We start from the raw sequence: 14,468 nt of genomic DNA, 5'->3' as shown, positions 1-14,468 counted from the left end.
TTTGTATCTAATAAAATTATTTTTCCTATTTAAATGGTGGTGACTATTATTTGCTAGGTTTGGAGGAAAGTAGAGGATAGGGAGAGAATGATTTCTTTATAAATAACATAATTAAAAACAGAAATTCTATTTATCTAGAATTTTCTGTGTCTAAAGTCAGATTACCCTGTCGGAAACATGAGGATAATAATACCAGTGACTAGAGAGAGTTCTAGTGAGGATTCAGTGAGTTAGTGTGGGTCTCATGCTGAGTACATGGTCTGGTAAATAGCAAGTGTCCAATAACTGCTCTTACTAGAGGGAAGAGAACCTGAAACTCAGTTTGTAATTTTCTAAATACATTTAGGTCCTTTTCTTTTTCCTACTGTGTAAACACAGGCTTGTTTTATAAAATCTGGGAAATGCAACGAAATGATGCTATCGCTAAAAGGAGCAGATGAAGTTAATGGTGGAATGCTGGGTGTCTCCCTGTGTCAAGCCAGGAACAAGAGAAATGCAATGGGAGAAAAATAAAGGGAAACCGGTTTGGGGTTTGGGGTCAGATTCACCTGGGGAACAGTGCTGACCGGTTCACTTAGTTGACACCTGACTTTGCGCAGGGGAAAACCTCCCCAACTCTTTCTCAGGCTGTGAAATGTGGAGCTACTTACGGGGGAGTGTGAAGGTCGGTTCAGAGTCTGGTGAGTTCAGGGTCTGGGGTAGAATGAGCCCTATTTTTCTCTGTGGACAATCAAAAACTCTGTTCCCTCTCACATAAGCCCAACTTTCGTTCCAACCGTCAAGACGCAGAGACTACTCCTCACAACTTAAGGTTCACCCCAAGTCACTGCTGCAGGGGACCTTCTAAACCCTGTTGGGGCCCCCCATGTTCTCAGCCAGGACTCCGCCAGGACTTAGACTCCCCGATTTATTCATTTAGTCAACTGGTTATTTATTGAGACCTTCGCGGAGCTAAGGGGCTCTTCCGGGTGCTGGACGCAGCTCCGATCTAAGGGACTCTGAAATCAGAGCTTCGTGGATCCAGATCCAGGAGGCGGGATGTCTGCATCCGAGGGTTCCGAAGGCGCAGCGCTCGGTTCTGGGGCCCCATGCGCTTTCCAGTCCGAATTTTTTTTTTTTTTTTTTTTTTTAAACTCTGGGCAAGTAGATGTGCCTCTCTGAGCTGCAGTTCCGCCTTCTATGAAGCAGAATGACGAACTACAGGGGGCAAAGGCCAAGAGGGACTCGGGCAGAGCGGGAATCTCTGCGCCCAGTGCGATCCTAAGGAGCGAGCCAAGTCTTGGACTTGAAAGCGCTTTGCCCCGCCTCCAGCTCCTCCAGCGCAGTTTCTGTTACCCCCTCAAAGGTCCGCCTGCCTGTGGCAACTTGCAGCCCCCTCCCCAGACTGAGACAAGCCCCCCGGGCGCAGCTCCAGTGTCCTCCCCCGTCCCCTCCCAAAAATGACTAACAAAATTCGGAATGATTGCTTCTAGTTGTCTTCATCCTACAGGTAAAGCGAATCTTGCTAACTTCCCACCAGGCGACTAGGGGTGGGGTAGCTGAAAGAGATTCCGTCTTCCTTAATTAAAATATATAGTTATGTCCATTAAACAACTCCCCACACTTGCTTTTCCCCTACCCTCACCTCCACCCCCTCCCATGCCCAGCTGACTGAGGTTTGAAGCTGAAAGGATTCTGGAAGCCACCAAATAGGAAAGATCAGAGATTCCTACCCAAGGATTCAGGAACCCACAATCCAGGGTGCCCTTTCACTGTGTCCCCTTGCTAGTTATTTAGCCCATCCCAAACTCAGCGGTGCCATCTGTCAAGGTGGAAGAAGGTGGAAGGTGGTGGAAATAGTAGATACTTCATGACCGTGAGCGATTCCAGATGCCTCCCGTCCCATCTTTAGAGCAACTTCTGCCTCAGGCAAAATACATAAATTTAAAAATCAGCAAAACCCTGGTATTTACTGGTTATGAGAAAGTCTTATCCAGCCTTAAGTTTCAATTTTCTCCTCCTTAGGGAACCATCAGGACCCCTACATTTTAGGGTTACTTGAGGAATAAGATAAAGCTGACAGTAAACCTCGGTTCAAACCTCACCTCCGCCCAGCCCAGGAGGAGTGGTTTTTCTGGCTTTACAGATGGGCCAACTGAGAAGGGTGGGTGGGTTTGTGAATGGCAGGGCAAGATCCCCTGGGTGCCATCCCGGATGGCTAGACTGGTTCCATAGGATGGCAGGTACCCAGCTTCCTGAAACCATCTCTTTCATGCAGAACCATCAGAGCCTGGGCCCTGCCCCTGGGAATCTTCCTCTGGTTGGAACATGGGTTGGGAAGGTGCCAGCAAGCACCAGTACCCAGTACCATGGGACTGGGAAACAGAAGTGACTCGGAGGTTTAAAGGGTTTCTTCTTCCCTCAATTCCTACACCTCACTCCAGAGTTGCCAATCTGCTTCCTTCTGAAGCATTTTACCAGTTGGGATGGGGGTGCAGGGACAAAGCTGGAAAAAGTTGCAGATTCATGGCCTCTTATTCTCCGGCACTGGGTCATTGGATCTATTCAATCTATTGAATAGGAGGCAAAAATATTGCTAATGACTTAAGAAATGATAATATCCAACACTCACTGAATGCTAGGCATTTCCATAGTACAGATGAGAAAACCAAGGAGATGAAGGGATTTATCCCAAGTTGCACAAGAAATACAGGGTTCAACCCTGTTTAAAGCCAGGGCAGCTTCAGGATTGGAGGCAGAATTGCTACAGACCCTTCTGAGTGTGGTGCCTGCTGCAGCCACACTTCGTGCTACTTGTTTTTCTGCTAAGGCTTCTCACCTAGTCCTCACCAGCAGCAACTCTGTGAGCTGCCCGCTAGGATGCCTCTTCTGAAAGAGGTTACCCCGAGGCCCAGCTGGATGGCAAATGGCAAGAAGTAGGGCATGGATTTGAATCTAGAGCTAGAGAAGGAATGGAACAACCCTCACATTTGAGGTGCAGACAAACCGCTGGAAGTCTCCATGGCCTGGCCCATCCCTCTCCAGGCTTGTGGGGAGGACAAGTGGCACCTTAGGTGGCTACTGCGATTTTTTCTCGCCCTCTCCCCTTCAACCCGGCCACCAGCCAGAGGCATCCTCACTGTAGGCTTCTTCCAGGGTCCCACAGCAGATCTCAGGCCAGCCTCCCTCTGTCTGCGCCTCGACTTCTTCATCTATAAAATGGGAAACCAATGAAAGTTCGGGCTCCAGGCAGCCTTGCGCAATCTGCAGAGCACTTTGGCAAAGGACCCTTTTCTCCAGCCCCGGCTGGAGCCCAGGTCGGGATCCCAGTGGGCGGGGGCCCCGGAAAACCGGTTTGAGCGTCCAGAACTTCTAAAGTATGGGATTTGTACCCCCTTTCCCTCACCAACAACTTCAAGCAGCAACCCTAAATGCCAGTTACCCCTCTTCCCGCTCTGTAACTGAAAGCGATCTCTTAAATGCCTGGAAACACACTTCCCACGGCACAGGTAAGACAGGAGCTCAGAGAGGATCCGCCTTTTCCCGAGGTCACACAGCGATTGCCTGGGAGAGTGGGGGCGTTGGGGGAGACGCACTGTGGAATTCCAGGCGGACATTGGCGCCCGCGTGTCTGCCCGCTTCTGATACCGGGTTCGGAAGAATAGGCCGCTAACGAGAGGCCCATTAGGAGGAATTGTCACTCCTCTGGGAGCGAGGTTGTCCCATTAGGGCGAATTGTCATTCCTCCTGGAGCGAGGTTGTCCCGGCTCCGCGCAGGCTGAGTGCCGGGGCCGAGAGCAATTAACGCGGCTCCGGCGCGGGCAGCCGCCTCTGCCCCGGGCAGCGGGGGCGGGGCGGGGCGGGGGCGGGGCGCCCGGCGCGGCTGGAGCCGGTCACCCGGCGCAGCCCCTTCCCCTGGAGCCCGCCTTTCATCTCCCCGCGCCTGGCGCCTGCCCGCAGCCCTGGCCTGTCTACAGCCCCCTCCCCGCCCCTCCCCCGCCTCCGCCCTGCCGCCGTGATCCAGCGATCGGTCCTGGGGCTTGCAAACGCTAGGGTCCGCGCCCGGCCCGCCGCAGTCTGCAAGTAGTGTTTTTGCATTGGGATCTGCGGTGCGCGTGCGCGGCTGCCCGGTGCAGGGCCCTGAAACCTGCGAAATCCCCGCGGGAACGCAAGACTTCGGAAGGATGAGGGTCTGTGAGGTGCGGCCACGTGCTGCGCGTGGGGATCCCGGGTCCTCCACTTCCAACCTGCGTCACTTTGGGTACCATATTCAGTGCTTCCTAGCCTTAGGCTTTCCCTGTAAAATGGGGAAAATAATATCCGCCCGGAGCGGTGTTTTGGAAGAAACAAATGAGATCCTGGGGGACAGGTACTATAAAGTATCTTTCAGAGTTGACGTTTCGCGCTGGGGTTCCATCTGAAACCCCACTGTTCTTCCTACAAGCACTGCAGCTACGTCGACGTCACTGGGAACAAACCTTAGTAAGTTCCCCTAAGCGCCAAAGTCAGTGCTGCGCCAAGGGACGATACCTCCACCGCGCACTTTTAAGGCTGCGCAAAATTCTGAGCCCCGGAGATTTTAGGAAGAACCTATCTTGAACTCCGTGAAGGCTGGCGATGAGCCTCATTTTGGATATCCAGCAGAGAGAAAGCATGCGATACACTACTCCTGCTTTTGATATATAGTATTTTTTTATTGATCCTCTACACCTAGTTACTTTCCGTAGCCTATTGAATTTAATTACTACAAGAGCCATGCCAGGTAAGGATTATTATATCTCATTTTAGAAATAAAAAAGCAGTTTGAGAGAGGCAAAGTAACGCGACTAAGTTCCCGCGGCCAGGAAGAGGTGAATAAAAAGTCCAGAAAACACAACCAACGCAAAAGCAAATGCACAGATGAGGCTTTCCATAAAGGGCTAGGATTCTGTTGAGGGTCGACTTTTTTTTCCAGCAGAACTGAGACCCTTTCTTGAATTATCCCACCCGAGAAGGGAGATGGGAATGGACAAGATAGAGGAAAAGGTGGGCAGGCTAGTTGCCCTCTGGGCATCTCTCCTGCTCATTTTATAGCCAGAGCTTGGCATCCCTGTTTTGAACACCAGTTTGTTTGTTTGTTTGTTTGTTTTGTCTCTACTATTTTCCTCCTTCTAGCGTCTGAATTTTCCTTCTCTATCTGGACATCGGGACCTGAAAGTAGTGAGGGGGAACCTGGCTTCTTCTGTCCCAGAAGAGTTCATTAAAACAAAACAAAAAAAGCTCTAGTAGTATGTATTTTTTAAAATTTCCCAGGAATGAGCCTGTGTGCCCCTAAACTAGCAAATATTAACAGTGAGTTTTCAGGAACAATTATAAAACAGCATCTGGGTACAGCCCAACTGAAAGCTGAACCCTTTTGTACACTTTGGCAGCTTAAGGCTAAACGAATTTTAGGTTTGCTTCCAAAATATATAGCCTGCACCTTGCTGGGTACCTCAGAAGGCACAGGGCTTAATCTGGATTTACCTGTACTGTATTTGAGATGCATATCAAGCCAACTATCATCAAGTATGACTCAAGGGGAAAATGTATGCATCTCCAGATAGTTTAATTTTTTTTTAAACTTTCTCTGAGCTTCCAAGTTGTTGGGGGTTGGGAGTGGGGGGATGTGCTTGATTGGAGAGAGACCCAGAGGTTTTAGAAGACAGTGGTTAGAACTTCTTCACTTTTTAACTTTTTCAGAACCGTTTCTAATCAAACTGAATTAATGGGGCAGTACAGACTGTTTTTATCCCCTAAGATTCAGATCATGCCTATTCAGGGTATCCTCAAGCCACAGAGTTTCACTCCATGCAGGAGTTTTACGGTGAAGGAAAGAGTGCATCATCATGATCAGTCTGGGGGTCAAGTTTCTAAGACTCTTGAACTGGGAGGTAGCCTCCAAGCTTTATCATTTTAGTAATTAAAAACAATGTGCCTTCCTTCCAAGGATCTGGGAACTGTTTAGTAAGCATCTGCTGTGTGCGAGGCCGCACTCGGAGACTTCTATTTATCTCATCATTCCGGGTTAATCGTTGAGATATATGAAAGAGCAGATGCAGCCTGGACAGGGTCACTTGAAGCACTTTGGTCTTGGCCTGGCGGCCTGCGGAGAGATCCAAGGCCTCTGCGCACCCATAGCTCCCTCTCCCCTGTCCATGGGCTGGTACAGTCATCACTAAGGCTTTGAGATGTAATTACCCAGGGTATAATTTGGGGTGGGGTGGGGATATATATGCCTTTTTTTTTTTTTTTTAACCAGGTGCAATGAATAAAAATGTGCTTCTCAAAAGTGTACACAGGCCTTGGGTGTGCAAACTCAGAACCCGGTATTTCTGAGATTTGCAAGAGGAAGGGAAGCACTAGGTATTACCGGCACCTTTTCCTTCCTCCTCCCCCTTGAAGGCAAACACTGGCACCCAAACACATGACAAACATAGGCTCAAACAAACGCAGGAACACACAATACACGTAGTCCTGAGAAAAAGGTCGGATCCGGGTGTCGCCCAGAGAGGAGACTTAAGGGAAAGAAAACACGCGGGATGGTTTTTCTAAGATTACGCTGGTTTTGTTTCGAGTGGAAGGGATGGGGGCCACTGCTTTAAATCTTCCAGTCGCAGCTTTGGAAGACCAGCCCCTCTTGACCACCTCTTGGGCTCTCTCCGTTTCTTCTTCTAGGGGTAATAGCTTTCCTTGTAGAAGTTTTGCCAGCGGCCAAATACTCTTATAAGCTTCATGGATGTGTTACTGCTTTTAGCAGGGATGCTGGCCCGTGTCTTCAGTGCTGACTCCTAAGTTGTAAAGTCAGTCCAGCTTCCGCGTATAGTAGGAGCTTCACAAATGTTTTTTGCAACGTCAGTTGTAGATTTTAAACGTGCTCTGGCGATGGGGGTTGGGGGAAGTGGGATGGGCGCGAGGTGCCTTTTTAAAAAGGGGTCAAAAGAGAGAAGAAATGGGACTCGGCGAACTTCCTCTTTAAATAATCGGCCTTAATTACGCCATGGACTTTTCAGTTTTGGCGTGATTATAACCCTTGAGGGATCGCCTAATAACAACTCTGCTGACTGCTCCTGTAATTAACTCCTAATTTATTTCAAACAGGAAAAAAAAAAAAAAAGGCCTCAGCCTCTTCCAGGAGAGCCAATCATAGACGAGCGTCTGTGGCGTCAGCGCCAGAGCCGGCGCCGATTGGCTGAGCCGAGTCTCCCACTTCCCCTTGGAGGAAAGGCACGGCTCCCGGCGCGCCCCTCCCGTCTCCCCCCCAAAAAAGTTTGAGTCGCCGCTGCCGGGTTGCCAGCGGAGTCGCGCGCGGGGAGCTACGTAGGGCAGAGAAGTCATGGCTTCTCCGTCCAAAGGCAATGACCTGTTTTCGTCTGATGAGGAGGGCCCGGCGATGGTGGCTGGGCCGGGCCCGGGGCCCGGGGGAGCCGAGGGGGCCGCCGAGGAGCACCGCGTCAAGGTCTCCAGCCTGCCCTTCAGCGTGGAGGCGCTCATGTCGGACAAGAAGCCGCCCAAGGAGGCGTCCCCACTGCCAGCCGAAAGCGCCTCCGCCGGGGCCACCCTGCGGCCACTGCTGCTGCCCGGACACGGCGCCCGGGAAGCTCACAGCCCCGGGCCGCTGGTCAAGCCCTTCGAGACCGCTTCGGTCAAGTCGGAAAACTCAGAAGACGGAGCCGCGTGGATGCAGGAACCCGGCAGATACTCGCCGCCGCCAAGTGAGTGAGCGTCCGGGCCGGACAAGGGACAGGCGGGTCCGCGGATTTCTGGAGGGAGCTAGGGGGCCAGTATTCCAGGCCGGGGGGTACGGACACCCCTCTGCACTCTGCTCCCGGGAGAGCTAGCCGGCGATTCGTGGCTTGTTGTCCCCAGCGTTCCGCGAGCCGGCGGGAGCCAAGACACCCTCTGGGTCAGGTCCGCGCAGCGCGCGTTCGGGATCCCCTAGCCGTGCAAAGTGTCCGACGCAGTGGAGGATTCGCCGGTCTCCGAAGGGCGAAGCCCAGCAGGTTTGCCGGGTCGCTCGGTTACCCGCTTCTCTAGCCCTCAGCCCCGCGCTCCACCCACTTTGCTTATTTTTGTCTCGCCGTCCGGGGGGGTTCTGTCTGGAGAGTGAAGAGGGATCCACTTTTAATGAGCACTCGAATATACGCCATACAGAGTCGGAGGTGCCTTACCTCCTTTCAGAGTTCCCAGCCCAGCGAGATGGGCCCTCTTACAGATAAGACTAGCTGAATTCTAACCCCCGGTATTGGGTAGAAATCATCATCTTCCCCGGGTCCCGCGGGTTTCCGAGTAGGATCCCATGAAGGGATGGCGGCAGAGACTGAGGCCGGGAGGAACTGTCTCTCTGTCGTCCTGGCAGCTAGCACCTTCGCCCAGAGCGGGTTAGGGTCAGAAGAGAGCGAGGGCTCCCTCGGCTCATAGTAATAATTAACAGCGTTCCAACAGCGCTTGAGAGTTCACAAAATGATGCTGTTAGTTCACCAGATCCTAATATCACTGGAATCCTCAAGTGTAGGGAGAAGCACAGGAGAAGTGGTTATTCCCAGACACCTGGACTTGAAAAGGACTGAACTTGCTTGACCCAGGTCACCAGCAATGGCTGAATTGGGCAAGGGGTCCTGGTGTCTAAGCTCGGCTCCTCTCTAGGATGTCCTGACCATCTTTGATCCCTGTCCCCAGAGAAACCAAGCAGAGGTCCCCACACCAGCACCCCGCTTCCTGCCAATGAAGCAGGATGGCATGCAGGCCCAGGAGAATTGATTCTCTTCAAGCTTTAGCACTTATTATGGGGTCTGGGTTTTTGTGCAATTTGGAGAAGTCATTCCCTATAGCCCCTTTTATTTCTATTTCTATCTCCTGGCCTTTAAGATTTCTCTACCCCCACTGCACCTATAGAAAAGGTGAGAAAGAAGAGTCTGCCCAGGGACTTTTTCCAAAGCTGGGAGACCCACACACCTTCCTTCATTTCCTTGGGTCAGCCCTCAAGACTGAGATGCATAGTATTTGGTGAACAAAACAAGGCCATATACCCCAGGGGCAATGGCTGTCCCCTCAGGCATAGCTCTCCACCCTGTTAGAAACTCCAAAAGATTCAAAGGGTGTGGAGATTAAGGACTCAAAGAATTTAAACTCAAGTTTGCACAGTGCTTTATAGCACTTTTCACCGTATTATCTTATCTGATCTCTGTGTGGCAGCAGCTGGCCTCCTGGTAACAGACTAGGACATTTCAGAAGAGTTCAGAGGAATCAGCACACACTGAGTTTGGGCTTGATGAACAGCCCTCCCCCACCCCCCACCCCAGAACAAAAACAAAAACACCTTGGCAATATTTAATGATCACCTGTCTGGTGGTAGACAGGGCTCTGAGTATTCTAAAATATAGTACTCTGAACCACACAGCACAGTATTACCCATTTTATTGATGGTGAAATAGAGGCTCAGAAACTTAAAGGAACTTAATTTGTTGGACAAATACTGAGTGCACATGTGTTTCTAGGCCTGGGTCAGTATTTGTCCATGATGTGCCCATCAGCACATGAAGGATTCGTCTTTCAGGGAACAGTGTCCAGAGGTCAGAAATCCCCATTTCCCTAGGCCTTCGGGTTTTGGGATGGCAATTCCCCTCTTGCTCTGTAAACCACTCCCCTCCCCCCACATCGAGGAGGAATTTGGGGAGGTGTTTGGGGGGCCCTGGGTTTGACATTCCCATGATAAAAATCCAAGATTCTGGAGAAGGGATTTAGTTTTAAAACAAAGTGGTTCATTAGCTCTTTGGGCCTAGAAAGGGCAGCAGAAGCGGTGTGGTTAGAATGGTGGGTCCAAGGATCACCTAGCACCAGAGCCTGGGGCAGGAGGGAGCCACTGGTTTGGCCGGGTTTGTTATTTGGAGGAAGCTGTTTTGCTTTGTATAATCGCATCCATTCTTTGACTTAAAATGGTTGTGGGGGTGGGGGGGCGTGAGGAGTGTTGAGCGGAAGGAAGCCTCTTAGCTTTATGGCTTTGATATTTTGGGTAATCTCTGTAGCCTGGGTTTCCTAGTTCACATGTACCCTCTAGGAGCAGCCGGGATGACCGTTTAGGGCACAGAGTTCCTGCAAACAGCGAGCAGGATCCAGGGTAGACACTAGGAGCTTGGTCTGTGCCTTGAAACAGCGCGCTAGGTCTGGTTAGTGAAGGGTGGAAGCAGATCTCCGGGAGTCGTCAACAGACAGGGTTGTACTTTATGTGTAAATCAAGAAGTAGGTGCCCAAGCTCTCTGGCTTATTTAGGGATTAGCATATGCAAAAGTTTAGACTTCTGTGTACCCCATCCCTCTGTCAGGTTTCTGTTTTTGATCTTCTCCTAGAAGCTACTACATCTTAACTTTTTAGTCACTACAGTGATGGTTAATAATGTCACACTAGGAGGAATCCCTTTTCTTGTTGGAAATGGAGGCTGGGTGGGACTTACTGTGTCACCCTCAAGTATGAAGTGTAAACTCTTTCTTGGGCTGTCGAAGTAACTAAACAAGAAATGCGACATTCTCCCCATGAGTACTGCGGAGTTACTATTGTGGCTGCTTTTGGAAAATTAGTGTAGCTCATAAAAGCCAAATGCAGAAAATTAATTGTTTAGCCTTCTATCCCACAGCTCTGCATTCCTGCCCCCGCCTCCCTTTGAGGAAAAGAAGCCCCCGAGTTAGTTGATGTTGTGGAATCAGAAGGATGCCCAGTCCTATGACTTCCTCTCACCAAATCCATTTCAAATACAGGGTCTGCATGCGGTTGGCGTACCTTTATTTTGCTTGTTATTCCCTCTTTCTAAATTCTGGTGACAAACTAATCATTTACACATTTGCTCTAAACCAGAGAATGGTTAGAGATGACTAAAATGTCATCACATGCTCTCAGCTCCAAGGCAGCTTGATTTCCCCTGACATTTACATTTATGAGCAAGCTGATTTTGTCCTCCTTCTTAGTAAACTTTATATTACAGAAGCACCCGGCCAAGAAACTTCTCCCACATCCAGATCTGTAAAATGATGTTCAGGTTTTAGAATCTGTATACTGGATAGGATGACAGCTGTGCGGTTGTTTATTGCATGGGGCTGCTCCTGATCAGGAGATGCTATTAATGTACCACAGAACTTTATCTGCACGATTGTCCTTCATAAATATGCTGGCGCACTCCAACTTTTCCTGACGTGGAGAGGGCCTGACCCAGTTTAATAAGACCCTTTTATACTTCTCTTCTTATGGGCTTATCTCATCATCTTAGAGAAGCGAGGATTGTCAGGAACCCAGTTCCCCATTTGAAAGACCAGAGAACTTAAATGGGGTTTTGTTTCGCAGAGAATACTCCCAGCGCCCTTGAAGTCGGTTCATAGCTGTTCTAGTTCCATTATCCGTAATGCTGTTGTTTCCCATATGGAAAGTTCCATACACTGTGAAATTTCCAAATATTTTGTAAAAAGACTCAATTTCTTAAATAAAGCCATTTAGCCATTTAAATATGCTCCTCCCGTCCCCCTCCCCACCTCCCATATGGATTTGACTGGAAGTCCCTTTTTGAAAGCTGAAGAGGGAGGTCCTTGCTGGCATACCTGGGAGAAAGCCACTGTTGCTAATTCCCTCCCTCTCTGTTCTCTAGGACACATGAGCCCCACCACCTGCACCCTGCGCAAGCACAAGACCAACCGGAAGCCGCGGACGCCCTTTACCACGTCCCAGCTCCTCGCTCTGGAGCGCAAGTTCCGCCAGAAACAGTACCTCTCCATTGCAGAGCGGGCAGAGTTCTCCAGCTCTCTGAACCTCACAGAGACCCAGGTCAAAATCTGGTTCCAGAACCGAAGGGCCAAGGCGAAAAGACTGCAGGAGGCCGAACTAGAAAAGCTGAAAATGGCTGCAAAACCTATGCTGCCCTCTGGCTTCAGCCTCCCTTTCCCCATCAACTCGCCCCTGCAAGCAGCATCCATATACGGAGCCTCCTACCCTTTCCATAGACCCGTGCTCCCCATCCCACCCGTCGGACTCTATGCGACTCCAGTTGGATATGGCATGTACCATCTATCCTAAGGAACACCAGCTCCATAGACTCCATGATGGATGTTTGTTTAAGTGGGCCCCCCCCCCAAATGGCAGTATCAAGCCCTTAGGCCTGCTCTGCAAACCTTGCATGCATGCTCCACCCTAAGAGGCCTAAGAACTATGGCCACAGCCTTAGTTCGAATTTGTTGTTTAGGCTGAGGCACCAAGCCCCATTTTCTTGGTGTGATCTTCTACATGCCCCCTTCTCCTTCCACAAAGATTGGCTCTGGTGGTTTTTATATATAAATATATATATAATAAAATATAATGACATTTTTATACAGCAGCCATAAAAATGCAGATTATTTTGAAAGGCAAAATTTATATTATGCACATGTGTATACTTTTTCTACCTATCACTTTCCTAAAAGAGACTGCATAAGTCCAGTTGTTTTTTTCTTATAGGAGAGACCAATAATTTGCAAAAATTGCTGACATTTGGTGATTTTGATGGGATGATTGCCTTTTGCTTATGGAAAACAAAGGTTAGAATTAGACAGGATGCATAGGAAGTAGAGATGGAGAGATTCTTCAAAATGACCAGGACACATCGTGTTTTTTGCATTTTTACATGCATTAAAAAACTCATTAGGTACTACCCTCTGTGGCCCTATATTTTTCCTTCTGTCCACATTGTTACAGATTGTTAAAGTTTTAACTTTTTTTTTTTGTAAGATCAATAAAAGGGGGGATGAGAAGAATCCTGAGAATGCCTTGGGGGTAAGGTGGGACCTGGAAGTACTTCCTAATTCCTCTCAAGGCTGTTGCTTAACTCCATTTCAGATAATTGGAGAGTGAAAAGTTTAAAGCAAGCCTGGGGAATTGATGGTTTCTGTGAAATACTAGGTACAAGTTCAGTCCTCACACACTGCAAAGGTGATGGTGGGGGCGGGGAGTGTAGTTAATTATCTGCTTAAAAAAATAAATACATTGTAACCATTACCTATATGCTAAATATTCTTAAACAATGAATAGATCCAGAAAGAAAAAAAAAATCATGCTTTCTCTGTGTGTGTACCTATTGTATGTGCTAAACTTATTAGAAAAATTTATATACTTTTTAACATGTTGGGGGCAGAGGGTAAAGCCATGTTTTGACTTGCTAAAAATGGTGTTGTCAAACAGCCCATTTAGCTCCCTGGTATTTCATCTTTCTTTCCATCTCCCCCCACCCCCCACCACCCAGTATACTTTTATCCCTTTGAAAGGGTGCCTTGTATAATTTTATATATTTTATTGAAGAGTTATTTCTTATCTCTTATTCTGAATTAAATTAAACATTTGTTTTATTGCAGTAAAGTTTGTCCAAAGACAGTTATTTTAAAGGGGGCTCTCTGTTCCTAGCTGGATTCAGTTAAAACAACAACAACAAACAAACAAAAAAACCCACCAAGACTGGGGGAGGGGGCCAGTGGTTTTTATTATGATATTAGTGTGAATCAATTAAGATTTGTGCCCAGATTCAGCCTGGGGTGGGGGAGTGGATTGAAAATAGCCAACGAAATACTTTGAAACATTTCCTCTGGCAGTTCGTGTTACTCATGGAAAAGAAGTGGAATTGCTATGCCTTTTTCAAACTCTGGTGAAAGATGAGCTTAGAAGTGGAGGGGCTGAGGGATCCGGCAGGTTTGTAGATGATCAAGGGAGAATCTTGAACTTGAAATCTCCCGGTTAACCATAACAGCAACAGATTTAAAACTGGGGGAAAGGGACCTATAGCTCTTTGCAAATGGATATTGTAACTAAAAGCATTCCCTGGGTTGGGGGGGTGGGGGTGGATGCCTGCTGCCCTTTCAGGAGTGTGTCAAATCGCATTCCGTTTACCATTCCTAACTCCTTCCAAGGAGATGGACCCCGAACAAATGCTCTTTTCGGTTTGAAGGGGGAAGGTGGTTCATTGAAGTCCCGTTTGCTTTGCAGCTTTCCTTTCCACTGGGTACAGAACAGGGTCAGACTTCAGTTTTGAGGCATAACCATTAGAAAGAAAAAAAAATCGGCAATGGGTGGGGGAGGCTAAGATGGATCTTAAATTCCGCTTTTTATTGCACAAATAAATCCTAAATGGCTACTGATGATGATACCTTTGGGAGGTCTGTTTTCCGATGAGAAGCCCCGGTGACCCCGGGAACGCGGGCAGAAGGGAATGGAGAACTTGCTGCGGAGGCTGAGCGGTGGGGAGCTCAGGGGCTCACTAGCACCGGACATCTACCGAGGACTGGCGCTTTCGTCTCACGTTCTCACTGCGCTGACACCCATTTTGGAGGTGGGTGCCAGAAACTCCATTTCCCGGTCGGGTGAAAGCTCCCAGGCGTCAGGCAAGGAGTCTCAGATGTCCCAGCTCGACTGCGAGCGAGATCGAAGCGCAGGGACTTGCTCCGAAGCTGGGGGCCATTTTTTGTTGCTCC

The 14,468-nt window shown here is 49.0% G+C and overlaps 1 protein-coding gene across 1 annotated transcript; it reads left to right on the top strand.

The window, feature by feature from the left end:
- The first annotated feature begins 7,250 nt into the window (after window positions 1–7,250).
- MSX2 (msh homeobox 2) lies at window positions 7,251–13,362 on the top strand. The gene is made up of 2 exons (XM_082725194.1): window positions 7,251–7,712; window positions 11,627–13,362. The coding sequence occupies exons 1-2, from the start codon at window positions 7,334–7,336 to the stop codon at window positions 12,049–12,051; spliced, it is 804 nt and encodes a 267-aa protein (XP_082581320.1). The 5' UTR covers window positions 7,251–7,333; the 3' UTR covers window positions 12,052–13,362.
- The last annotated feature ends 1,106 nt before the right edge of the window (window positions 13,363–14,468 follow it).

Source organism: Mustela nivalis, assembly GCF_964662115.1.
Source record: "Mustela nivalis genome assembly, chromosome: 3".
Lineage (NCBI taxonomy): Eukaryota > Metazoa > Chordata > Mammalia > Carnivora > Mustelidae > Mustela > Mustela nivalis.
This window is presented reverse-complemented; position numbering and strand designations above follow the sequence as displayed.

Bases quoted from the DNA above. Each gene is read 5' to 3' on its own strand.
- MSX2 (XM_082725194.1), top strand. From the start codon at position 7,334: ATGGCTTCTCCGTCCAAAGGCAATGACCTGTTTTCGTCTGATGAGGAG. The intron at 7,713-11,626 runs GTGAGTGAGCGT...TCTGTTCTCTAG, and splicing joins CAGATACTCGCCGCCGCCAA to GACACATGAGCCCCACCACC.